The 25,822-nt window shown below is 57.3% G+C and overlaps 3 protein-coding genes across 7 annotated transcripts; 1 reads left to right on the top strand and 2 right to left on the bottom strand.

The window, feature by feature from the left end:
* Positions 1–2,278: 2,278 nt before the first annotated feature.
* On the bottom strand, positions 2,279–13,927 carry SGTA (small glutamine rich tetratricopeptide repeat co-chaperone alpha). 5 transcript variants are annotated; one of them, XM_087769252.1, is made up of 12 exons: positions 13,834–13,927; positions 12,562–12,715; positions 11,259–11,362; positions 10,968–11,052; positions 10,211–10,310; positions 8,970–9,074; positions 8,642–8,780; positions 7,718–7,780; positions 7,259–7,296; positions 6,116–6,205; positions 5,741–5,864; positions 2,279–2,409 (listed from the first exon to the last, which is right to left on the bottom strand). In XM_087769252.1, exons 2-11 carry the CDS (start codon positions 12,659–12,661, stop codon positions 5,750–5,752), a joined length of 939 nt encoding a protein of 312 aa, XP_087625378.1. In that variant the 5' UTR covers positions 12,662–12,715; positions 13,834–13,927; the 3' UTR covers positions 2,279–2,409; positions 5,741–5,749. The 5 variants fall into 5 exon arrangements, with proteins under 5 accessions (XP_087625378.1, XP_087625375.1, XP_087625376.1 ...); XM_087769249.1 differs by lacking the exon at positions 2,279–2,409 and adding an exon at positions 3,958–5,421; XM_087769250.1 differs by lacking the exon at positions 2,279–2,409 and adding an exon at positions 3,958–5,252.
* Positions 13,928–14,201: 274 nt separating this feature from the next.
* Positions 14,202–23,834, top strand: THOP1 (thimet oligopeptidase 1). Its single transcript, XM_087769536.1, has 13 exons — positions 14,202–14,437; positions 14,936–15,139; positions 16,537–16,685; positions 17,185–17,292; positions 18,006–18,108; positions 18,266–18,426; positions 18,593–18,728; positions 18,831–19,197; positions 19,461–19,662; positions 19,769–19,955; positions 20,440–20,568; positions 20,882–21,018; positions 21,148–23,834. The coding sequence occupies exons 1-13, from the start codon at positions 14,335–14,337 to the stop codon at positions 21,304–21,306; spliced, it is 2,145 nt and encodes a 714-aa protein (XP_087625662.1). The 5' UTR covers positions 14,202–14,334; the 3' UTR covers positions 21,307–23,834.
* LOC104016289 (inactive serine/threonine-protein kinase PLK5-like) lies at positions 23,828–25,812 on the bottom strand. The gene is made up of 7 exons (XM_087769537.1): positions 25,639–25,812; positions 24,922–25,344; positions 24,706–24,835; positions 24,543–24,630; positions 24,380–24,475; positions 24,106–24,304; positions 23,828–24,032 (listed from the first exon to the last, which is right to left on the bottom strand). Exons 1-7 carry the CDS (start codon positions 25,732–25,734, stop codon positions 23,895–23,897), a joined length of 1,170 nt encoding a protein of 389 aa, XP_087625663.1. The 5' UTR covers positions 25,735–25,812; the 3' UTR covers positions 23,828–23,894.
* Positions 25,813–25,822: the final 10 nt, after the last annotated feature.

The following is a 25,822-nucleotide window of genomic DNA, read 5'->3' as shown; positions in this document are numbered from 1 at the left end:
TTCCTTGCCCTGTACCAGGAGTCAGTGGGAGTTTCGATTGCCGATCAATACACACGTCTCTAAAGGGAAACCCTGCGGAGAAATTCACTGCAAGGTTCCCTATGGCCCATAGGGTGTGACAAGAGAGGAAGCAGCAGCTGTTTCATACAAGAGAAAAATGCGGGATTTGAGTTGCCTAGGTCACAAAAATTGGCTCAATCTGAAACGTAAAAGCGTTTCCCTTCAGGTTACACGCAGCGGCAGCGAAACTTGTTTTCCTAAAATCATTTTACAAAATAACAATGTTAAATCTATTTATAAAAATACATAAACGTGAATGGGTCCCTCTGCTGCTGCTCGGTCCTGCAGCAGCACAGCCAGCACCTCGGAGGATTTCAATTACGACTCGCACCGAACTGACTTGTAAAGTCAAACCGACGGCACCTGGAGAAGGTTCTCTTGCAGGTCACGCAGGCAAGGGCTGCCAGGCAGCCCCGAGCGCTGACGAGACGCTGCGGCCTGTACCGGGGTAACGAACTAACACAGAACACTTCCAGCCACGCTGACACCCACACCCGTGATGGACAAGGTAAATAATTGGATACCTGCTTGTTGGAGCGGCAAATTAATTTTAATACAAAAGATTCCTGAGGCTGAAGTCTCCCTCGAGGGCTGACAGTATTAATCACTATCACCGTTTCTGCGCAGCGGGCTGCAGAAATGGTGCTTTTATTAAAAGGGAAGTGGGAGACTGAATGACTGTACTGGGTAAGGGAGTTTAAAGCCTTTTTCCGAGTTTGCAGTTCAAGCAGGAGTGAAGAGAGAGGTCGTGGCGGTCAGGCCATCTGCGGTGGGCCTGCTTCTCAGCCGGGTATCCATGGGAAGCGATGTTCACCAGAAGAAAACCCTGCTCGGACTGTTGGAGAAGTCAGTTTTAGCTCAAATGAGGACCCAAAGGCCTGTTGAAGCCTTAGACTGCAAGCTGTGAACTTTCACCCAGATACGCTGACCGTGTGCTGAACTCCTACCAGCTACATGAAGGAAGGCCCTGAAACCGGTGCAAACCAGGAAGATAAGGTAGCCGAAACCATCGGCAGAAGCTGCAACTATTCGAGGTAAGAAAAGGAACATCCTGCCCGGAGACAGGGAAAGGATCCAGTGAGGAACAAGAAGACCCCAGACCCAAATATCGCTACTGGACCGAACCGTCGCACGAGGGGAGGGGAACTTAGACTGTAAGGGTATAATTGCCCAGGGATCTCTTTGTTCGGGGTCCCTCTCCAGAGGCACCCAGCTCGAGCTGCTCTGCACCGCTGCACCACTCGATAAATTCGCCTGGCGTACATCGTGTTAGAGACTCTGCTTTGGGGAAACTCAGGGTTGAGCCTGAGGGGAGAGGAAGCGCCCGAGGGTGAGCGTGTGTGTGAGCGAGGAGTCGAAAAGGGGCGCCCGTCAGCTCAGTGGAGCTGCCCACCGCGAAGGGGCTCCGGTCCGAGCAGATAAAGTCGCGGGTGGTGCGTGTGCGACTCCCCGGATGGTGTGTGAATGCTCGGGCGGCTGCTGCTCCCTTAACAGGACGCCACTGACTGACTCGCTCCCCAGTGAACCGGCAGACGGGCCAGGTCTGAGCAAGTCCAGAGCCTGAAACCTCGGTGTACGTTGGCAGGGCTTCCGCAGCAGGCAGCCTGTCACTGCGGCTGACGAGCAGGCTCCCTCTCCAGAGACATTGACTCCAGGACTGCCAACGCTCATCAGCGCTGTGCTGACACAGCTAACGAGTCACGCCGCCTGTGTAAAGCACACGCTGCAGTTCTAGCGTCAACAGAACGACAAGGATTTCGCCTCGCACGGCGACGGCGTGTTGTTATGCCAAGCTTCTCAAATGAACGCTCTCAGAAAACAACGTTAGCGACGACGCCTTGGGATCACAGATCACGAGAGCTTGCGACTGCACCTGCTGGGTGCGAAGGCATCGCCCACGCCCGCTGTGTCAGGCAGGCAGACAGCTCCCGGGACAGAGGGGAGGAGGAAAAACCTCCTTTTCCAGAATTCACACCCCTTCTGGAACACACCTGGCTTCCACTCACAAATTCAGAAAACCCCTAACCTGATTTTTTTTTTCTTTCTTTCTTTTCTTTTTGTTAACCCAGCAACAGCCCCCAACAAAGCGTAAAGCCTCAAGCTCCCGACAGCAGGTGGAGGAGCTGCCCTTCAGTGCCCCCGACCCGGGGCGGAAAGCAGCTTAGTGAAAAACAGAGCGGTAAGTACAAGAAATACCTTGTGTTTCTCCTCGCCTGCTCTTTCTGACAGCCCAGCGTTCAGCAGCCAGTGCCTGGGTTATTTCATCAGCCTGAAAACTTCTGTAACAAAGAATTAACTCAGGACGGGTGCTGCTTGGCTTAGTGACTGTTAGATAAAGCGGACAGACCTCTGTGGAAGGAAAAAAAAAAGATTTCTTTATGTGTGATCCTTTAAATCTCAGCTTTTCTGTTAAAAACACACACTCGCGATGCCCCCAACACACCGGACAGCGTGATGCCGAAACCGGGCCGGATTCCCCCAGGGCCGCGCTTGTCCCAGCACCTCAAGCCACTCACGATCGTCCTGGTCACCCTGGAGAAGCGGGCGGCGGGCGGGGGGCTCCCCCAGGCCGCCACAGCAGCCCTAGGTCCGCCCGAGCACCCCAGAAGGGTGCAGAGATGGGGGGGACGCGCTACAGGGGTGCCGGGAGAGGGCGGTCGGCAGCTGGGCCGGGGAGCGGGGCGTCCCTCGCAGCTCCCCCGGGGGCCCCGCCACCCCGCACCCCCCGACCACGGCAGCAGCCGCCCCCCGGCCCCGGCGTTACCCCCGTCTCGCCGCCCGCCCCCCGCCCGGCTCCGCCATTACCTCACGAAACCGCCGCCCCCGGTTACCCCGGCAACGGCCCCCTCCCCTCGGCCCCCCCCCACGCACCGGCTCCCGCTCGCTCCCCGTCCAGGCAGCCCCCGCAACAGCGCCCCGCCCACGACGCCCTCCCATTGGCCGCGGCGAGAAGAGCGACTGCCCATTGGCCGTCAGGACCGCCCGTCAGCCCGCCCACGCCCTGTTGGGGGGGTGGGCGGAACCGCTCCTAACGCCCGCCGCGGCGTTGCGGGGCGCCGCCGAGGAGCGCCCGCCGGAAACGCGGACCGCGGCGGAGGGTTCCGGGGCAGCGCCGGCCCCGCAGAGCTGTCCCGGGCGGCCGGTGCTGAGCGGGGCCGCCGCCGGGAAAAGGCGAAAAAAACCGGCGGAGGAGGCGGCCTACAGCCAAGGAAGAGCCTCCTCCACCACTACGCTCCCTCTTCCTGCAGGTTTTCAGCTGCTTTTAGCTGAAGAAACATGCAAATTCGGTTAAAAGAGCACAAACTAGCTGCAGAAGGGCGCAGGGAGAGCTGAAACGAGCCTCCAAAATCCCTGGGTTCGCTGTCAGCCCGCACCCAGGGGAGCTGGGAAACGCGGGAGTCCGGAAGGAAAGCGGCTTTGCCGAAAGCAGGCTGCTCCGCTTCCCCGGAGAGCTGCGCCTCGAGCTCCGCCGCATCGAAAGAAACCATCAAGAGACAGGAGGACAGAGAGCTACGGCAGAGCAAGGAGGGTAAGGAGAGAGGGGAACGGCCCTGAAATGATCTGAAAAAGGAGGAAAAATCCCTGCAGTTTCCTTCTTTTCAGTAATTCTTGAGCTTTTCCTTTCCACGCTGTCTCAAAACGTTTCCTTCCACGAAGTTACAGAGAACTGAAAGGGAGCAGGGGAGGCAGCCACGGAAAGAACGAGGTCCCGTTTCTGTGCTGCAGAAACGCACGGGAGGAGCGTTTCAGCAGGAAAGAACCAACTGGAAGAGGGGGATAACGCCCGGCTGCGGCTGCGCCTCGCCGCGGCCCCGAGGGAGCGGGGCCCCGCAGCCCACGCCGGCCCCAGGCGCACGGCTCTCGCTTCAGTCACCCGGGCAAGAGGGATAACAAAGAAAGTGTCCAAATATTTTATTCTTCACAAGTTACATTAACCACATATTACTTTATGGAGCATTTACAAACCATTTTTTTTTCCTTGATCTTAATCTTCATCTCTACCTGCTCACTCGCACCACCAGCTCTCCTGAAAGGGCCTTTTCCATCTCACACCTACCCCCCCTCAGACCAGACGCTTCTCGCCCAGCAGTCAGGCCCTGAACACGCCTTCCCCGCCACGATCGAATAGCTACTTTAAAAAAAAAAAACAAAAAAAAACACCAGTTCTGAGGTCGATATAAAAGTCTCTGGCCTCAACTAGTGACTTCTAGGGGAACTGGCCAGAGCTTTCTGCTCCAAGGAAGGACACGGGTAACTCTAGAGGGGCGGAAAGCTGCGGGTCGCTCGAGTTGGCTACAGGAGCTTTTTCCCCTCGTCTCACCGGCTCTGTGCTGAGGCACAGCCGCTCCTCGCCAATCCCCCACGTCGAACCAGCAGCCACTCGATCCCTTACTATCCAAGCAGCATTTTTGTTCCTTCGGCTCCCTGCTCACGCCCTGTTCCTACCATTAGCACAGTCAACCAGGTTGATTACTTACATGCATAAAAGACAGATTAAAAAAGCAGAAGGGAAAAAAAAACCCCTTTTAAACACCAAAAACATCTTTCTTACTGTCCACCTGACTAGTTCACAGATTGGATCATTCCAACAACATAGTCATAATCACTAAACACTAGACAAATTTTATCAGGACTGGGAAAGAACCCCACGAAGCGTCCCTGGAAACGCTCGCTAAAGGAGTGGTCGCACGTGGGCTCCTTCCTGCTGGCCAGCCCCAGCCTAACACATTTACACTAACCTTTGAGAGGCGACCACCAAACTCCCGTGAATTAACAACGCTGGCAACGCTGCTACAGACCTGAATGAGAAACGCAGTGAATCTAATCAACAGAAACCCTGTTCCCGGAGGCCAGAAGATCCCGTGAGCTCCAGAGTGTTCAAACGCTGCCGTCTCGTAACGGGCAGGAAGATTAAACGGGGCAGGAGGGGGTTAGGTAGGACTTGAACACTTCTTTGAAGTGGCACGTGGGCAGGAAAGTGAAGACATCCTGTAGTGAAGAGTGCATCGTTCTTCAAAAACGGGTTAAAAAATTCCCATGTAGCAAATAACATAGAAATGTAACAGTGTAGTTAATTTTCCGAGTTTCTTTAGAAAGACTGTTGTTGATGCTGGTTTGTGTTCAGCTTGCTGGATCTTCCAGAAGAAAAAAAGACTAATGGAAAGGCTGAGGGGGAGGAGCAGGGACGAAGACTAGGGAAAGAAAGCGTGAATCTGTCTTTAACATGCAGGTCATATAAAGCATTTTGGTTTTCCATTGTTTTTTTTTTTCCCCCCTCTTGGACACTTCCAACTCAAGAAATGGCAACACGCACATGGCTTCCAGTTTTTAAAGCAAAGAACATAGTTCCCACGGACTGCGCTGCAGAGACAGGAAGACAAGACATTCGCAAATTCAGTCTTTAAGAAAATAAAGTGTCCCTTTAACCACTGTGAACACTAGATAATGAAACTCATGTCAGTCACACAACGTGTGAGGGACGTTCTTATCCACCACTCCTCTGGGCTGAGCCTTGCATCGGAGGCACAGCACTAGCAGTACTGATGCAGAGAACCCAGTCTGTACGGAGGGGAGACACGCCAAATTGCTAAATTAAGGCACAAGACAGATATTGCAGCCAAAACCATAAATTCTCACTCAGCTGGCCACAGTACAGCAGCACTCCCGGCCACAGCCTCACCTGGAGTGCTCATTCCTGCTGATCTTCGTTACTGGCACTTGGAGTTCGACTCCTAATCTGGCTTCGTAGCTGCTCTATTAGTTCAGGATTCTGCTGCTGCATCTGCTGAGCGAACTGCTGGCCCCTGAAGGAGAACAGCAACAGGCCCATTAGTGCTCTCACACGCACACAAACACGGTCTGGTGCCAGGAAATTCTTTACAGCTGATTGTCAAAACTCAACTCCAACGAGTAGTTCACATCACCGAAAGAGGCCGTATTTCACCCAACATTTAAGCCTTCCTCAACTGTTAAATTAAGGTTCCACTTCTGGTCAGAAAACCCCTGAATCCATTTACTGAGCAAAGCAATGGGAAACACCCAGCTCCCTACTCACGCTTGTATGAGGCTGGCGAGATCATTCGTGGAGGGGCTGGTGCCTGCTGCTCCCATGGCGTTGTGGCCACCAGAAATCATCCCGGACATGCTGTGAAGTAACAGTCGTTGCTCAGAGCAGGAAAAAAAACCACAGAAATTGTTTGGTTTACGCTGGGAGGAAAGTGTCAGCGTAACGGGAGCACCTTCCCACACAGATTATGAAGTTATCTGCAAGGAAATCTTCTGCAACAACTTTCTGTACGTTAACTGCAGAAGAGCAACTGCGACATTCAACTGCACAATATGTAGAAATATTTATAATAGTGTCAGTTACTGTATTCCCAGAGATTCCCCCTTTTGTGTGCAAGCCCTGTCTTAGGTTTATTTAATTAAAACACTGCCCTTCCTCACACAAGCTATTTGCTTGCTCTGCATCAAAACGAGGTCTACCGACAGGAGAGCCTAAGCACAGATTCACTCAGGGCGAACAGCCCCGAAGCCACTGGGTCTGCACAGCCCCTTCCCCTGAAGTCCTCAGGCTGCATCTGGCACAGAACCTCAGCCAGCAACAGCTGCAGAAGGAGCAGGCAGAAGCAAATGGAAACGGTGGCTGACGTTCAGCTCTTCCGCCAAGTTATCTCATGCGGTAATCAAAGGATGAGCTCCAGAAGGTCTCTGCCTCCCTGCCTACCTGTGCTCTGAAAGGATGGTCAGGAGAGGTATGTGCCTTATTAATTTTATGACTTTATATTATCTAAGCATCTCACAAACATTGTGAATTGATCCTCACAACCCTGTAGCACAAAGAATGGAAATATTCTCATTCTGACTGAGATGGAGCCGTGAAATCCTGTCTCCAGGACACAAAAATACCGTGCAGCAGAGCCAAACGGGTTCCAAGCTTCCCAAACCCAATTCCAGTGCCATGATCTACCCTGCCTCCCCTCTGCAAACGTTTATACTATGATCCCTCTTCAGCACAGGCCAGAGTACTCAAAATACACACTAGCCCAGGCAACTGGACTGGTTTAAAGGCTGCCCTCTGTACTTGTGGCCCAAGCACCCTCCCGCTCCCACCAGTTCAGACCTACTGCAAATGCCAAACACACAGAGCCTGAAACGAGCGATTCAAAGAGGAAATACAAGATGGGATCAAACTTACAGCTGTTGTACTTGTGGGTTGTTCATTAGGTTAGATGCCTATTTAAAGAAGGGAGAAAAAAATGACAGCCTATTTAGTCAGAAATGACTGGGTAGATATGCAGATGTTGTGCCATTCAACTACAAACAAAGCGAAGGCAGAAATACTTGGAAACACATCAATAGGACAAAGATAGCTAAAAGAAACACAGTGCACCACACAAGACAAGGCTGGTAATGCAGAACAGGCACCCTTTCCACATCCAGCGCGTCACAAGGAGAAGCCTGTGGATACGTCACTGGCTCTTCGTTTGACCTTAATGAAACACAAGCACAGCCTCCTCACAGCACCACTGAAACCAAGAAATAAAACGAAAACAAATCTGCTCAAGAGACACAGGAGCTCCCCACGCCACGTACCGACACATTTCATCCCGAACAGACCAGATACAGCCCGGCTGTGACCTGTGTCCAACCTTACCATGCTCATGAAGCCGGGGTTGTTCAGCAAGCCAGCTAAATCGAATCCTCCCGGACCTCCAGTCTGTAACAATAAAGAAACCAGAGGCAGATGGTGCCATCCTCTCACTTCCTGATGCACATTACAATGAACATCGATACTTTAACCCCTGTGTTATCAGAATCTGCCCCTTAAACCATGACAAAGGGAAGAGGCTCTGTCCGTACCCTTTCTGTGCAGCTCAGAGTCACAGCCAGCCTTGGGGGATCAGGCTCGCTAGGGGAGTCAGAGGGCAGCTGTCTGCAGCACAGGACTTACCGATCACCCCCTCCCGCTGAGCCACGTTAGCAACGTACAGCTGTAACCATTACAGCTGCCAAGTTACACACCGCCACTTGGTCACCTCTGCACTGGAGAAGTCCTTCGAAAATTAAAATCCCCTTCAAAATGATAAACGAACGTGTTCCTGCGCACAGCATGTCAGCAGGGCAGTCACCAGCTTTCTGGCTAGGAAAGCTCCAGGTTTCTTTTAAGAAAACAATCTTTGTAAGAAAAAAAGCCACCTAAAATACCCCTTTGGTATTGCTAATGGGTCACTAGAAAAAGAAAAAGCTGGATTTTAGGAGTAGTGACTTTAATTAAGAAAGGTGCTTAAGGCAAAATTGCTGTTTCAGAACACTCCTTTCTCATCAGTCTCATTTTCCAGCTCTTTCAAACAAGCCCAAGGTGACTGCTCAAGCAGGGAAGTTACCCTCTCTGCATTTCAGTGGAAATGTTCATGGCAGGACTCGTTAACTCTCTCCGCTCTGTCTGCACCCAAGATCTGCATTCTAACCACGACCCAGGTTATCAAGGCTCTGCCAGACAGCGCCCGTTAGCACTTACAGTGAAGAAGCCTCCTTCTAATCTTCCCCACGTATAACAAGCATTAGTTTCAGAACTTACTGGACTAGGAGTCTCCTTCATTTTCTGTTCAGCTATTTTAAGGTTTGATTTATATGTGTCATTGTCTGGATCCAGCTCCAGGGCTTTTTTGTAGTAAACAACAGCTTCTGTGTGTTTATTTAAACTGGAGAGGGCCAAGCTATTGAAGTGGAAGTAAAATAAAAAGTCACAGAGTCAGATAAGCACTCGCAGTCTTCCTGCACCCCAGCAGAGGTGAAACACTAGGTATTTTTGCACGGCATTCCAGGGCAGAACGCCACTGATAGGATCACTGCCACAAGGCATTTTGAGATTAAAATTCTGGCACAAAAAACCTGCTCTTACTTACCCCATTCTGCCATATGCTTTGCTGTAGTTTGGATCAATGCCTATAGCTCTTTCACAGTCTCTCACTGCTCCAGCATAATTTCCTAGTTTACTGTATGCAGCAGCTCTGGAGGGAATGAAGAAAGATGTGCAGAAAAGACTTATCAGCTTGAATGCGCTGATCAAGGTCACCCCTGTTCCCTCTCTGTAGTCTCCTGTTGTACAAGGCAAAGTCAAGTGCGAACTTGACATAAATCCAGGCCGTAACTGGGTGAGCAGGTGGCTATCCAAACACCCAGCTCCACGTTCTGCTCCTACTGCAAATAAATCTAGGCTCTCACTCCTCCTTATGGACTTTCCAAGAGGAGCCTGGGCTCCGGGGAGGCACGGAAGTATCAGACTTGCTAGCTCAGACAATCTCTCTCAGCTTCCCTCATGCCTTGATTTCTTAGTCATAACGACCGTTTCATCCATTCCCCCCCCCACTCCGCATACGAGGGAAGAGTGGTTTCGAAGCGATAACACGCTCGTTCGAGCCTCAGTCTCACAACTCCTGTTGGCATCAGGGCACCTGCCCAAAACCTCAGGGGACTGACCTGCACGCAGGGTAACGCAAAGCTTAGCTAAAAGCACCAGTTGGAGTTCCTTGCCCCAAGAAATACCTCACCACGCCACGAGCACGTGCGCAGACACGTTATTCATGTAGCCAGCCGTACGCACGTACTCACGATAAGCAGATAACTAAAGCAAATCCCAATTCAAAGTGTTTTATTCAACAATTGTCTTCCCACCAACTTTCAAACACCTTTGCTTAGAACTGAAAAATAGGAAATTCGCTTGCATACCCCATTTTGCACACGCATCAACTTATTCAACTTATTAATTCTCAGTAACGAGCCTTCAACTTGTCTCATTTCACTCCTTTGTTATCAACACAGCCTCTCAATCCTGGGCTCTGTATCGCACTTAGAGTTAATGGCATGAAAGCGGACAGCATTTCTTGGCATCCTTATATCTCCTCAAACGCCTAATAGCGTTTGTTTCCACACCCACATCCTATCTGGAGGTGGCAGGGCACGGAGCTGGCAGGAGGCACAGGAATGTGTCACTATGAGATTAAAAAAAAGCCCACACAAAGAGCAAGCAACAGATCAAGCAGTCCACAGCATTGTAAAAAAGGGATTTTGACCATTCAAGAGTCTTAGATCTAAGCAGTAAGAACAAAAACACAGGTGTACAAAGGTGAAGAAAGATAATCGGTACCTGTTGCAAAAATACACAGCATTGGATGGATTTAATTCAATTGCTTTTCCATAGAAAGACACAGCAGCTTCAAAGTTTTCTGCCTTCATTTGGTCATTTCCTAAAGAGATGGCAGAAAGGCTCATTAACACGTGAAAAAACGGGGCCAAACAAAAGCAACAGGCCTGGATCTACGTTCTACTGCAGAAAACAGAACGAGAGAGAAACCAACTTCTTGCAACTTTTGCTGGTCAAACTGCTTGCAGGTGTGAGCAGCCTTCAGCAGGGAGGCAGGGGACCCGTCTCAGCAATTCCAGGCCGCCTGGTCCTGCAAGCCCCCCGGCACCCTCAGCCGTCCCCCCACCTCGGGCACACCCGAGGCCTCCCCAAAGCAGCACTGCGTCCTGAAAAGCACTGCAGCGCGGGGGCTCAAAGCTCTCTGCTGTGCTTCAGCACTAATCGCACTCTCTCGCAGCAGAGAAAAGGCAGCACGGAGAGGAGAGCTCAACAGGAGAGATGCCTTGTTCTACGCAGCGCGGGCTTCTTAGGATGCAAAAGAAAACGCTGACCCAGCCGTCTCGCTAGGCTCTGTGGCAGCTAAATTATGCCAACCTACACACGCTCCTGGAGCACAAGCAGAGAAACAAGCAGAAAGGCAAGGGTTGATCCCATTTGCTTTTTTTCCCCATTCCAAGCATCCCCCAGGTGCTGAATGAATTAAGCTTCCCTCCCCATTACCATCGAAACCTCATTATTCACCAGCTCCAGAGGAGGTTACCTTCAGTCTTGAGTCTTTCAGCTTCAGCTATGTCATCTTCAGAGGGGGTGATGGGCTCCGAATTTGTCCTGATGTGTTCAGACTCCTTACAGGGAAAGGGAGAACGCTGTGATAAGGACTCGCACGGAGATGCGCCACACCTCCCCCTTCCCAAGCGCTGGCTTATCAAGCCCAAAACGTTTCACTCCCACGCGCCTCCGAGGGGGCGGCAGCGCCACAGAAATCAAGCGGAGCTCATCGCTTTGGCTGCTTACATGGAAACTCAGCACACATTTTAGGGCACTTGCTCACCTTTCCTGCAGCAGCTTCGAATATTTCAGGAAGAGTCTGGGACACAGCTAGGCCTTGGTCTTCCATCGAGACCCCAAATGCTGTTTCCAGGCACTGGATGGCCACTGGACAAGAAGAGTCAGGTAATTAGCTCTCCCCATTCCTTCTAAATACTTAGCCTCCTCCCACAGCACCTGAATTTCTTACTGTTGAACATACCAGGAAAAAAACCCCAACACCCTAAACCACCCAGTTCCGCACACCAGACCTGATATTTGGGCCATATCCTCAAATTTTGCCAAAACCTCAGAGCTGGGCAAACCTTAGCTCTGGAGATCAAGTCATTCACAACTCCCATCCCCTCAGCTGACTCCAGAGCAGGTGCTGGGGGTAGAAGCTGATCAAACTGGGGCTTTACTGGGCCTTCCCACAGCTGCAGGCAGCAAAGAGCAAGGAGAGATCTGCATGTTTCAGAAAGTGGTCACTTGCCAGAGGGTGGGTGCCCTGTGAAGCGCGGTGGCCACGCAGAGGTGCACAGGGTCCCGCAGGGGCTGCAGCTGCCCCCGCCTCCTCCCTCATTGGGCAGCGGGTGGGGAAGCTGCTCCCAGCAGGGAGGGGAACCCCAGCAACCTAACAGAGCTCACTTCGACAAAACTCTCCTGCCATATTTTACAGTCCAAAAGCACCAGGAATAAAGCCCTCCTTCCACCCAACACCCTCCTCCCGCCTCGCCCAGGAATGTACCCGCCGCTCCACAGACGTGCCTGCGCTCTCTTTCAGTGGGACAAATGTACAGGCCAAAGACTAAAGCGTAAGCTCCTTAAGTGGATCTTTTAAGATCAGCGTGCTCTCATTAACAGTGAAGCCCCCTGAAAAAGCCTGTACAAATACTCCAGGGCATGCTGCGGAAAAGCATTTTGATAGCAGAACGGGAAAAGCACTCTGCGAGTATAAAACACTTCCATACAACGATGAAGTTCTCATTTTACACTACACTACGAGCCTCTTGACTCCACCTTATTTAAGATAAAATTTCTAAGTCACAAACCCAGGGTCAGGGAGGCTTTTGATCCCAGGTATATCCCTTCCTCAAGCTAATCTGCTCTTAAAAGAGATACCAAGAACTCAGATAAGCAATCAGCATCCCTAATGCCCTGGATACCTCCCCAAGAAGACAAATTCGTTTTGAATCTTGAACAAGGTTTGATGTCAGGAACAGCCCAGCCAAAGAAGAGGCAGAGGAGAGGAGCAGCGTCCAGATTCCCCCACGCGTTGGGCTGACAGACCTAGGTGCGTGAACAGGGAAGCACACACAACCACCTACCTTCCAAACTCTCCTGAGCATCTGGAGACAGGCCCCCGTTCTGCAGCTGGTCATGTAGAAACTGGATGATGGAGTAGGCAAGGCGTTTCTGGTCTGCCATTCTGGGAGGCTGGGAGCAGTTTGTTTCGACTTCTTGTAACTTTAAAAAAAAAATCTGTAGAGAGAGAAGTTATATGACTTGATGGACAAGAAGTCCAAGGGCTTTTCCGCTGCTCTCCCCTGGTATGAAAGGAGAGGATAAGGGAGTTGTTCAGGACCAGCCAAGGCCTCCAGAGCCTTCATTAAACCCTCTGCTCTGACCACACCACCTTTACGTGAACCCTCCAGGCCTCAATTCACCCTCTTCAGCGCGAGCTGCGCAGCACAGTCCTGCCCCACGAGGCTCCTGCCAAGGGAAAGACACTGAAGGTGCTGCAGGCCCTTAGGCTACCGAAATGCCTCCGACTGACCAGGACTAAGCAAACTGAGCACAAGGGAGAGGCAAAAGAGAGGCAGGACCCAAAGCAGAGCGACCCCGGTAAGCGCAGCCCAAGGCTGGAGCTTCCCAGAGATCCCGGTGCAGATCCTGGGAGCAGGACAGACCCAGCTCCTTGCAGGGAATCGCTGCTGAGCTGCAGCGCTCGGCCTCTCCAGAACACTTAACTGGGTTTGTAGCACAGAAAACCATTTAGGGTCATTTAACAGAGAAATTAAATTGCTTAAACGCGACCACTGTCAAAAAGAGCCCAGCAGAGCCAGGCTGGCCCCAGCCGCCTGAAAAGCACCGGAGATGCCACCGGTCCCGGACACAGACAGGCGCTGCGGTGTGTGCTGTGGGCCAAAGCCTGTGCCGGGCTCCCAGCCCCAGCGACAAGCGAGGCCACAGAGCCCGCAGACCCTCCCGGGCCCCCGGGGGAGGCACCCCTCCTCCCCGGTACCCCCAGCCCCTGCCCGCAGCGCCGGGGCAGGCGGAGGGGGACGCAGGCCGGAGGGGCGCGGCGGGCCCTGGGCCCCCGCCCCGCTGCCGGCAGGGCAGCCCCGTTCGCGGGGAGACGGCAGCACCGGCAGGGCCCTCCGTCGCGGCCGGGGGCAGGCGCCCGCAGCCCGGGGCCTGCGCAGGACGGGCAGCCCGCCACAGCCCCGGGCCCGGCTCACAGCCGACCCCGGGCGAGGGAAGCGCCAGGCCCCGCCGCAAGCCCGAGCGCTGCCCCCCGCCAGTACCGGAGGCAGAGGGGGCCGGGGCGGCCCCGCCACCCCCTCGGCCTCGGCCTCGGCCTCCCCCGCCCCGCTCACCGGGAGCCCCGACGCTCGCCTCAGCCGGGGCGGGCTCCGCACTGCGCATGCGCCGAGCCCCGCCCCTCGCGCCTGCGCACTAGCCCCGCCCAGGGCGCGCCTGCGCCGCCGCAAGGCCCCGCCCATCCCCGCCCTTATATGGGCAGAGGCGGTGACGATGTGCCTTGGCGCATGCGCAATCTGCGCGGATTCGGGGGCGGGGCCAGAGGCCGGGAGCGCCGCTATCGCCCCGCCCTGTTTTTACCATAGAGAGGGGGCGTTGCCATGGGAACGGGTGGGCGGGAGCCCCGGGCCGGGGTTGCCGCTCCCGGCGGGGCTCCGCTCCCGCGGCGCTGCCCCGCAGCCGCCGAGGCCGAGGGCCGGGGCAGGGATGGGGCTTTACGTGCGCGGGTGGGTGGGTCGCTTCCCCCGGCCCGGATGGGGTGAAGGGAAGGGGAGAGCGGCCCAGTCCTCCACGCTCCCAGAATCCCTCGGCGGGGGCCGCTCTCTCTGCCCGCCTCTATGGTTGGGGCACATGCTCCGTGCGTGGGGCCGGCGCGGTCTCCTCCCGGCCTCGTCAGCAGAGCGGGGCCTCCCGGCACCCCCGGCATGGCCCCCCCCACAGGTACCGGGCGGCGGCGGGGGGCGGCGAGGGGGCTGGGGCGGGCTGGGAGGCGACGGAGGGGAGGAGGTGAGGGCAAGGGCGAGGGGCTGGCGTGGCGTGGGAAGGGGGCGATGGAGGCGGGGGGCGGCGGCGGCCCCCCAAGGCCGCGGTCTCCTGCTGCCCCCGCTGTCACCCACCCCGGGCAGGGGACAGGCTTGTTCCCGGGCCGCCACAGCCGCCCCCTCCCTCCCCCCCCCCCCCCCCCCCCCGCTCCCGTGGGCAGCGGCCCCTGCCAGGGGCTCGGCGGGGAGGGAGTCGGGTTTCGGCGAAGGGCCTGCCGTGACTGAGAGGGTAAACGGCGCCCGGGAAATAACCCGGCTGCTGATGGCCGCCAGCCCCCGCCGTAGGAGCCCGGTTGCCCATCGGTTCGTCTGCTGGGCCTCTCCTTTAAGTGCTCTTATCGAGCTCTGGCTACGCATCTACGTTTTCTTTCCATCTCACAGAGCGTTTGCTCCCCAGGTAACGTTGTGGATAGCCAGTCCCCCAGGCTGTTGGCAAATCAGCTAAGATGGGACCTGACTGCCGAGCAGATAGAAAACATGGCCGCAGAGCTCACGGAGAGGACCAAGCTTGTGTACGACCGGGTGGGCTCCCAGGAGCAGGGCGAGGTGTCCTACGAGAACACTCTCAAGGCGCTGGCTGACGTGGAAGTGGAATATACGGGTACGTACACCGACGGGGAGTACGGGCTTTCTGGAAACCAGCGCGTTACTGAGAATTTTCTGGTGTTTTTTTTGCTCTGTGCTGTCATCTCCTCTTTTCTTCCCTTGGCTCCCTCAGCAGTATAGGGTTTTCTTTCCAATTAATGTTTATACAGCTAGATATAAGTACAAATAGAGTAGATTTGGAACGGACGAGCGAGTCTAAAACGAGGACAGCGCTTTGGCGGCAGGATGGTCTGTGGGAGGAGCAGCCAAGTTTTCAAGGTTGTCTCCTGCTTTTATGTGTCGAGGTGCATTAGTGGGAACAAATCGTGTGTTGACAGAAATGGTTTGGAGGATCTCAGAAACCTTTAGCTCTTTTCTAACTTTTTCCCTAAGGCAGCGGGTCGATGTCTCTCCACGTGCCTTGTTTAAACGCTGCTGGTGGTTTAGGGGTTACGTGTAAAGTAACGTGCCATGATGGCATCGTGCTGGCAAACGATGCAGGCTTCGCCGTATCTCTGGCTAATTATTTACAGCAGTAGAGTGCCAAAGTCAGGCAGCCCCCCTCCTGCCTCGCGGCATCTGTTAGCCGTCCTGACCGCCCGGCTGTGAGGTGGCATGTCTGTGTGAAGCAGGAGCCAGCCTGCAAGCCTCTTCTTTCTTCTCTCTGATTTCTTTTTCCTAAAATAAGAGGAAAAGCCCTTAGTAAGCAGGGGGAATGTTAACTTCAGCAGAACTGTCAGCACTTTCCCTGGGCAACAGAGAGTTGCTGCCTCCTCACCTTCTGCTGGGTGGAGAGTTCTCGTGCCAGGAGGGCAGCACCTTCCCGCTGGAGCTGTGTTATTTGAGGTTTTGCAGAGATGGTGGCAGGGAACGTTCTCCCTGTTATCACTTCTAAAATGGAAATACGTCAGGACAGAGCACGCCTGGGACATGGTGGCTTTTGAGGAGCGCCTGCAGCGAAGGTCTGTCACATTTAGCCCGGTCCTCTAAGGAAAGGAGTCACGCAACGATGCGGCCCGTGTGTCTGCCAGCATAGAAATCCTGTGATTCTTGAAAGCCTTGATACCAGCTATAGCTGGGGCAAAGGCGCTGGGATCTCACAGGCATGAAATTCGTGTGAGTTTTGTGAGAAAGGTGAACTGTAGCGGGAAATCAGTGGACAGATGTGCTCGGCAGCGAGGAAGGGGTGAGCGGGTGCTGCGGCTGACTGAGTGCTGCTCAGAGAGGACAGCTCTGGTTTGTCCGACGGCAGCAGCTTGCCTCACTCTTCCTTTGTGTGGGCGGGCAGGTCAGGCTCCCGGCCTGCCAAACTGGCTCCCAGTTAACACAGGCTCTCTGTGTACACTCCCACTCACGGTAGTTCTGGGACATGAAGCCGTTGCCTTCACCGTAATCCCTCTTCTGTCTTTCCAGTCCGTCGGAACATGCTGGACTTCCCCCAGCACGTCTCTCCTTGCAAAGACATCCGTGCGGCGAGCACCGAGGCTGACAAGAAGCTGTCGGAGTTCGACGTGGAGATGAGCATGAGGCAGGACGTGTACCAGAGGATTGTCTGGCTCCAGGTGTGTGCTTGGGAGGAGGCTGCGTCAGTGATGCACCTGAGCAGGGCACTGAAACCTCCTGGAATTACAACAAACCCTTTTCCTTTGTCCCAGAACTTAGAAATGAATGATATCGAGTCAGGTCTGGAACTGAATTGCTGCGTGATCATGGCAGAATGGTCCAGCTGTTAGTGAGAACTGGGGAGCTGGGGTTCGAGGGCTCTGCCCCCGCTCAGGACCTTGATTACCCCTTTGGTAAAATGGCTTTAGTAAAGCCAGCCTGCCTCACTCGGGGAAGGGGCTGGGCAATGCCCTGGAAAGTGCTGTGATACGACACAAAAGCGAGATGTTTAAAGCAATCGGATAGGAACTAATGCACCAAAGCAAAGCCTTCTCGTGGGGAGTTTCCATCCGCTTCTGGGTCACTGGTGTTACAATAACCCACAACTCCCACCGGGACCCAACTTTCTGCAACACCTGATCCCTGTGGTTCCCTGGGCTCATGGGTTTTGTTTCACAGGAGAAAGCAGAGAGCACTTCGCTGAAGCCTGAAGCAAAGAGATACCTAGAGAGGCTGATCAAATTGGGTAAAAGAAACGGTCTCCATCTCCCTGAGGAAACGCAGGAGGTGAGATCACAGAGCTTACGTACGCACACATAGAGGAGGCCTTGCAGGGCTAACGGGACAGTGTAGCGTTAGAGCAGAGAACTGAGGCTCAGACGCCTGAATTTAGCCCTGATTCCTGTGACCTTGGGCGCGTTGGGTGATGTCTCTGTGCCCCTCTTTTTCCTTTCCGTTGGATGGGGGTGACATTGACAAAGGGGGGTTGACGCTGGGAGTCGGGGCGCTCCCAGGAGGCTGAGATTGCAGATGGTGCTGCGCAGCTCAGGAGTGGAAGTGGTCAGGGAGGGGGCCCCACGGGGCTGGGGGCGGGCTGAGCGGGCCGGGGGGCTGAGCTGCTCAGGGTCTCCCTCTCTTCTCTTGTGCCAGCGCACGGAGCTCAAGGCTGGGTTAAAAATAGAAGAGAAGGTGAAATGAAGTAAGGGTAGAGGAGGTTGTTGCTTAAACACCTGCAGCTCCCGAGCTGGCAGGAGACAGCTGGGACCTTGCTGAGGTGGCTGCTTTCCTACCAGGTGTGATCAAAGGGAGTCTGTTCTAGGCTGAGAGCTCAGCGCCTGCATGCAATTAATTCTGCAGCGTTGCGTTTGAATAAAAGCCAAGTGCAGACCGCTGGGCAACTCGGCGGGCAGGCTGCTGGCTGGAGACGGTGAAAGACAGTCAAACAGCTGTTTGACTTCCCCCTTTGGACTGACTTTTCTCTGTTCATCTATATTTTAAAGAAAATCAAAGCTATTAAGAAAAAGCTGAGCGTCCTTTGCATAGACTTCAACAAGAACCTCAACGAAGACACCACCTACTTGCCCTTCTCAAAGGAGGAACTAGGTACGGAGCGCTCAGGTTTATTGCTCTGCTGGTGTGGCCCTGAGTGCCTGGATGACTCTGGCCAAGGAGCAAGAGCCTGTTCCTGTGCTCGGTCCCAGAGCTGGTATTTCTGGAGAGGCCTGGGCTCTCCATCAGTCCCCGTCTGCTCTTTTCTCAGGGGGGCTCCCTGAGGACTTCCTGAACTCCCTGGAGAAGACGGAGGATGGCAAGCTGAAAGTCACCTTGAAATACCCGCACTATTTCCCTCTCCTGAAGAAGTGCTACGTGCCCGAGACGAGGAGGAAGGTGGAGGAAATGTTCAACTCCAGGTGCAAAGAGGTGGGTGGGCCTTGCTGCTTGCCAGCAGGGCCAGAAGGGATGGCAGGTCAGGTCCAGGCACTGAAGGGGTCTCGTCTGAGATTTGTGCTTCTTTCCACACTGGGGCTCGTGCTTCCTCTCTCACCTGCATACCCTGCTTCACTCTTTGTCTGACTTTACCTTGCAGGAAAATTGCTTGATCCTCAAGGAGCTGGTGGACTTGCGTGCTCAGAAAGCCAGTCTCCTGGGCTTCAACACGCACGCGGACTTTGTGCTGGAGATGAACATGGCTAAAAGCAGCAAGACAGTGGCTACGTTCCTGGGTACGGCCCTTGGCTGTGGAGGGGAAGAGCAGGGGCGTGCGCTGGGCCGGGTGTGCGGCTCTCAGCCCTGAGCACTAACCCTGCCTGCCTTTCGTTTCCCAGATGAGCTGGCCCAGAAGCTGAAACCCCTCGGGGAGAAGGAACGGGCTGTGATCCTGGACCTGAAAAAGAAAGAATGCGAGAAGCGCGGCCTGGAGTTTGACAACCGCATCAATGCCTGGGACATGCGCTATTACATGAACCAGGTGGAGGAGACCAAGTACAGCGTGGATCAGAATCTGCTGAAGGAGTACTTCCCCATGCAGGTGGTCACCACAGGCCTGCTGGCCATTTACCAGGAGCTGCTGGGGCTCACCTTCCATCTGGAAGAGAAGGCTCAGGTCTGGCACGAGGATGTCCAGCTCTACACGGTGAAGGACACCTCCTCCGGGGAGACCATCGGCAAATTCTACCTGGACCTGTACCCACGGTGAGGCCTCGGGCAACGTGAAGTGAGGGAGGAGGGCTAGGGCAGGGGGAGCAGAGCTTGCCGTGTGCCTGGGGAAGAGGAGAGGCCGTCCCGCTCCCAGATGCGTGGCTGTGTGGAGTGAGCGGCGTGTAATCGGGCAGGGCTGTCCCGGGAGCACAGGGTTGGTGTGGATCGCAGCGTCGCCAGGAGTTTCTGCGCTGAGCGGTGACTCGTGGCTGGCTGTGGGGCAGGATCCGTGTAACAGTCTCCTCTTCCTGGCCTAGGGAAGGGAAGTACGGGCACGCAGCCTGCTTCGGCCTGCAGCCGGGCTGCCTCTTGCCAGACTCCAGCCGGCAGATCTCGGTGGCTGCCATGGTGGCCAACTTCACCAAGCCCACGCCAGATGCGCCTTCCCTGCTGCAGCATGACGAGGTGGAGACCTACTTCCACGAATTTGGGCACGTCATGCACCAGCTGTGCTCTCAGGTGAGGCCTGGCTGGGCTGGCAGAGGGTTGGTTTGTTACCTTTCCCCTGTCGTGCTCCCCTGTGGGGTTAAATGACGCCCTGCTCTGAGCTGGCTGTGTCTCCTAGGCGGAGTTTGCCATGTTCAGTGGGACACACGTGGAGCGGGACTTCGTCGAGGCACCATCGCAGATGCTGGAGAACTGGGTGTGGGAGAAGGAGCCGCTGCTGCGCATGTCCAGGCACTACAAAACTGGAAGCCCCATCCCTGATGAGCTGCTGGAGAAGCTCATTAAATCCCGGCAGGCAAACACGGGTGGGTCCCTGCGGCGGGAAGCAGGAGCCAGCGAAGAGGGGCAGGAGGGGAGTGAGGGCTGCGTGCTGTCCCCAGCGAGGGCAGAGCCTCGCCGCAGTGTCCCCCCTGTGTGGGGAGGGGAAGGGGACCCTTGGTGACCTGGCTAGGTAGAGGAGAGGCTTTGTCTTGCTCCCTGGGGGGACCGAGAGGATGGGGGGGGAAGGAACCACGTCTGCCTGCTGTTAGTCTGGGAAGAGCGAGGGTGGTGTGGCAGGAGGTGCTGGGAGTGGCAGAGCGAGGAGAGGTGCCGGGGGAGGCAGGGATCATCTGCAGGCAGGGGTGTTGCAGCTTAGGCTGCTGAACTGGGTCGCTCTGGGGAAGCGGATCAGAAGTTGGGTGTGGGGAGAGCTGCGGGAGCCCCCCAGCCTGCCCTGCTGCGACCTGGCCTCGGAGATGCTCCTGCCTGCAGGCAGGAGCTCAGTTTGCTTCCTCCTCCTGGGAACAGGGCTCTTCAACTTGCGCCAGATCGTCCTGGCCAAGGTGGACCAGGCACTGCACACCCAGACGAAGGTCGACCCCGTGGAGGTGTTTGCCCGGCTGTGTGAAGAGGTGCTGGGCGTCCCTGCCACCCCAGGTACCCAGGGGCTTGGGGGGTCCCGCTCTCGCTGTCTCTCTAGGCCTGGCCTGTAAGCTTGGCTCAGCAGGTTCTTTTCAAGGCTGGTGCTTCAGGCTGGCTCAATGGGGACAGTTTCTGCTGGCTCCAGGAAAAGCAGGGCTGAAACCGTACAAAAGTAACTGGACGGTTCTTCCCCCTTTCCCCTGGGATTGTGAACAAGCTGACCCAACGCCTGCTCTGACAGATTTGCAGCACGGAGGGGTTTTTCCATGCTGTGGGCAGTTCCAGCAGCCTTTCCCGTTAACGCCCCTTCCCTTTCTTTGCCGCAAAGGTACAAACATGCCCGCTACGTTTGGCCATTTGGCTGGAGGCTACGACGCCCAGTACTACGGCTACCTCTGGAGCGAAGTGTACTCCATGGATATGTTCCACACGCGCTTCAAGCAGGAGGGGATCATGAACTGTAAGGTAGGGAGGATGTCCTGCGCCTCTGGGCGAGGGGCAGGGGCTGCCTCCCCTGCCAGAGGTGGTGGGAGACGGCAGCGGCGGTGGGAGGGCGGGTGTCCTATGCGTACCCCCGTCTCTCTCTCCTTGCAGGTGGGCATGGATTACAGGAATTGCATCCTGCATCCCGGCGGTTCCCTGGATGCTTTTGACATGTTGAGGAAGTTCCTGGGCCGCGAGCCCAAGCAGGACGCCTTCCTGGCCAGCAAAGGACTGAAGGTGGAGAGCAACTCACTGCCTTCAGCCTGCTGAGAAGCTGCTCCAGCCCGTTTGAGTCAAGCCAGCTCCTTTGTCTACGCACCAGTCCTCTCGGGCCAAGCGATACCGGTACTTCTGTCACCAAACGTGTCCTGGGCCAGCCCCCGCCTGGAGCTGTTCCTCCAGGATCCTGCTCCGAGCTCGCCCCGGGCTTCAGGAGCCGGATTCAGCCCTGGTCCAGGGCTCTGCGGTGACAGCTCTGCAAAAGGAGCTGAATTGCCTTTGTCACCCCCCGCGGGGGATGGGCTGGCGGTAGCCCAAACAAATTGGCTGAACTTTGAACCTGATTTCTGCACGAGGGTGAGTTTCGGCCTCATTCGTAGCCGGGGAGGAGGGTGAGAGGAATTACCAAACTTGAACCATTGTTTTAAAATCCGTTCTTTTTAAGAAATGAGAATTCCCACCAGGCTTGGCTTGTTTCGTGCCCTGGGGCAGACTTACTCTTCTGAGCACGAAACAAGCGGCCTGAGAAGCTGCGTTGGGTCATGCTCTCCCCATCTTTGGGCAGCCGGCGGCTGCGGAATAAAGATGGGGAGATCCCAGAACTTAAAAACCATTGGTTTTACTGGAGCGTCCTGCCGCAAGCCCCTCGGACGTTCCTGCCGGGGCAGCAGGCCTGGGAGTGGGGCAGAGATGGCCGGTGCAGCTCTTCCCAGAACAGGGGGGCTGGGGAGCATGGCCTGGGCCCCGCGCGCTGCCAGGCGTCCTCGGGAGGTTGTACCTTCCCCCAGGCTGTATCGGAGCTGCCGGGACCCCGGGGCCATCATAGGGTAGCCGATGCCTGCTGGGCTCGGGTCGTGGCAGCAGAGCGTTGCTATTGCTGTCACCTCTGAGCCAGGGTGGGACAGGGGAGGGCTGTGGAAATAAAAAAAAAAAAGCAGACGCCTTCAAACAACACGGATGCCGGGGATAAAAATACCAATTGGGCTTTGTGCCAGGCCTTCAGTGGCCGGGCTCTGGGTGCGGCGCTGAGCTGGGGGATGGCAGCCAGCCCTTTGCCCAGCCTTGGGAGCAGCCGGGCTGTGCCGCCTGCCCCCCGGCTCTTCCCCTCTCCCCGAGAACCTTAAAACCGGTGCCCGCGTGGCGTGGAATGGCCTGGCATGGCATGGTGTGCCTTCCTCTGCTCTCTGCTCGCCTCTGCAGTGCCGTTCCTCCTGGTGCCACCGTGCCCGAGCAGGCAGGAGGGCGGCTCTGCCGACGCGTGCGGGGCTGTGGGTCGGAGCTGCCGGAGGGGAGCGCTGACCCCAAGGGCAAAGGCTGGTTTCTGGTTTCGCTCACGTAGGAATCGCGCATGGGCTGGGAAGGGTTTTTAGCAGCGAGTGTGCGGGGCAGGAGGGAGGTAGGCCGCTTCCTCGGTAGCGGAGAGGAGCCGAGGACCGCGGAGGGGAGCTGTGAGCTCCGGCCAGTGTGAGGGATTTCTGGTGATGTGGTACTGAGGGCAGATCTCATTTTCTGGTGTCCCACCTCACCTCCAGCCTCGGCCGCTCTGTGTGACGCCGTTTGAGGGTGCGGGATCGGTCCCCGTAGCTCTTCTGCGGTTTGAGCACACGGAGGGTGCTGGCGAGAGGCCGAGCGCCCGCGCTCGCACCCACCATCCCAGCCCCGGCCTGGGCTGCGGGTGGGAGCTGCCGTCCCTCCCCAGGCTCTCGCGCTGCGGCTCCCTCCCCGGCTGGGCCGTTCCCCTTGCTCCTCTCACCTGGGCTGCGGCACCGGAGCAGCTCCGGCCTCCCTCCCCGCAGCCACTGATGAGAGCGTTGGAAGAAAGCTCGCCCCAAGTGCAGACAAAGTCGTTGCTGTCACCTCCCTCCCCCAGACCCCCCTGGTGACACGGGAGGGCCGGTGCCACCCTCCCTCGCCGGTCCCCTCTTGCGCTGACATGTGGACGGGTCCGTAAGCAGCGAAGTGGCTCCTTGGTGCTTGCTGGGGCCACGTTGAGCATCTTGTCTTTGTCCCCACCCTCTGTTTTAGGCATAGGCGAGTGTCTGTCCCGGGCGCCGGCTGCGCAGGGCCGGGCGCTCTCGCGTTGACGCTGTGGGTGTTTTAAGTGTCATGGTTTACTGAGCTTTCAGGGTTTTCTTTCAGACCTCTTCTCTCGAGGGAGAGAACTGAAGCTGAACAGGGAAACCGCGCACTTTCCTGCCTCCTTCCCAGGCCGCAGATAACTCTGTCCCTGCTGCGGGCGGTGCGGTGAGAGGCGCTGCCGAAGGCTGCGGCCAGGCAGCGCGGGGGGACCTGATGCCTCCCCAGGCGCCGCCGTTCCCTGTGCCTGGGTGATCCCCAGGGTGGCCCCGGGCTCCTCGGAGCCGCGCCTTCGCCCCCCCAGCTCCTCGTCCCCATCCCAGGCTGGCGGGGAAGAGAGGTCCCTTTTGGGTTTGGTTTTGGTTTGGTTTTTTTTCTGTTAACCTTTTCTAAGGGCAAACTGGTGTGTGTGCGCCGTTCGTAATGGTCACGTCCCACCCTGCTTGTTTCAATGACTGGATTTTAGACGGTTCCTAGCACTAATAAAGGTTTTCCTAAGCGGATGTTTGCATGGCTCAGGTCCTGCCGAGGAAGCTGCTCCTTTGCGGGGGAAGATGGTTGTCTCAGTCCCGGCACTCCTGGCACGGCCACCTCACCAGCACCGCGGCGGCCCCCCGCAGCAGCCTGCACAGTGGATCCAGTCCCATGAAAACAGGCACTGAGCGGCAGGCGCGGGGTGGAAGCGTCTCCGGCGTGAAGCCCTGGGGAGTGAGAGGCAGTGACCCTCCGTCCCTGCCGCATCCGTGGGGGCTGTGGCCCCCGCCGGCCCCGCACCTGGGTGAAGAAGCCGTGGTCCAGCACGTCCCGCAGGCTGGGCCGCTCCGCGGGCTCGGGGGCCAGCAAGCGGGCGATGAGGTCCCGGGCGTGGGGTGAGAGGTGAGGGGGCAGCGGGTACCGCGCCGCCCGGATGCGCCGGTACAGCTCCTGCCGCTGAGCCGCCTCGAACGGGGGGCTGCCCGTCAGCACCGCGTACCTGGGGGGGTCCGGCTGCTCAGCAGGGCCGGGGGCACCCCCTGCCCTCCTCCCCGCCCTCCAGGACCCCGCTTACATGGCGCAGCCCACGGCCCAGACGTCCGAGGGCACCCCGTGTCCCTTGCGGTCCAACACCTCCGGGGCCAGGTAGCCGGGCGTCCCACAGAGCGCCCTGGGGAGACGGGCAGGGTGAGCCCCGGCCCGGCAGCACCCCCCGGCAGCGCCGCGGCCCCACTCACCCCCAGCGCCGGCCGGCCGGTGCCTCCTGCCGCGCCAGCCCCAGGTCCCCGATCTTCACCTGCATCTTCTCGGTCACCAAGAAGTTGCCTGCGGAGGGAGATGAGCCCGAGAGCGGGGCCGGTGCCGCTCGCCCTCCTGCCGCCCCGGCTCTGCCCCACGCACTCAGCTTGAGGTCCCGGTGGACGATGCCCTGTCCGTGGAGGTAGCGCAGCCCTGAGATGATCTGCCGCAGGTAGTACCGCACCTCTGGCTCCGTCAGCCGCCCCCGGGCCCGCAGGATGTCGGCGAGGGACTGGCGACAGAGCGAGGCACCAGCTCGGGGCCTGGCAAAGCCCCGGCGCAGGGATGCTCCGTTTTGGGGTGCCGGCGCTCGCTCACCCTCCGGCTGCAGTACTCCAGCAGCAGGTAGACGTGGCTGCGGTCGGCGAAGTGCCCGTGGAGGCGGACGATGTGCCGGTGGCGCAGGCGGCTGTGCAGCTCCTGCTCCCGCTCCACCTGCATCGGCGTGAGCCTGGCAGCCCCCCGGGAGCCCTCTGGATCCGGGGACCCCCAGCATGCCCCCTCGGGGAGACGGGGATGGGCACCCACCCAGCAACCCGGGAAGGAGGGAGAAGGGGCAAGGGCAGGGCTGCGGGGTCCCCGTGGGCATTGCGTCCCCTCCCTGGGGACTTTCTGCAGCCCCCCCGGACTCACCCTCTCCCCGATGCCCACCGCGGCGAGCCGGGCCCGCGGGATGACCTTCGCCGCGTAGACCCTGCCGCTGGCCACCTCCGTCAGCTGGTAGCAGCGCCCGAAGGTGCCCTGCGAGGACGAACCCGGGGGAGTGGGAGTGAGCCGAGGGGCGAGAGGCCGCGGCAGAAGGGGGTGTTGGGGTGCCCTTCACCGGGGCCAGGGAGCCTGGGGGACCCGGCTGGCCACAGGCACCTGCTCTGGCTCGGTCCCCACGTCCCTCCGCTGCCTCGGTTTCCCCAGAGGGGATGTGGGGACGCCTCGGGGACCCCCTGCAGCCCCTCGGGGTGCCCAGCGGGGAGGGGGTGCTGGCTGGGGCTGAGGGGCTGTTTGGGGGTGCAGGGTCCGGGGCGATGGGGGATTTACCTCTCCCAGGAGCCGTCCCCGTTTGTACAGCATCCCGCTCTCCCTGTCCTCAATGTACCACCCGGGGAGCTCAGCCCCTGCGTGCCCCCGGACCATCCTGCCCTGCAAACGGGGACACCCCCAGGGACACCCCGTCACTGTAACCCCTTCGCCTCCGGGCTGGGGGTGCCCTATGGGGCCCAAG

Source organism: Nipponia nippon, unplaced genomic scaffold (genome assembly GCF_047370975.1).
Source record: "Nipponia nippon isolate SJK-2023a ecotype South Korea unplaced genomic scaffold, ASM4737097v1 scaffold_31, whole genome shotgun sequence".
NCBI classification, from domain to species: domain Eukaryota; kingdom Metazoa; phylum Chordata; class Aves; order Pelecaniformes; family Threskiornithidae; genus Nipponia; species Nipponia nippon.
The sequence above is the reverse complement of the archived record's forward strand: the minus strand, read 5'-3'. Positions and strand labels throughout refer to the sequence as shown.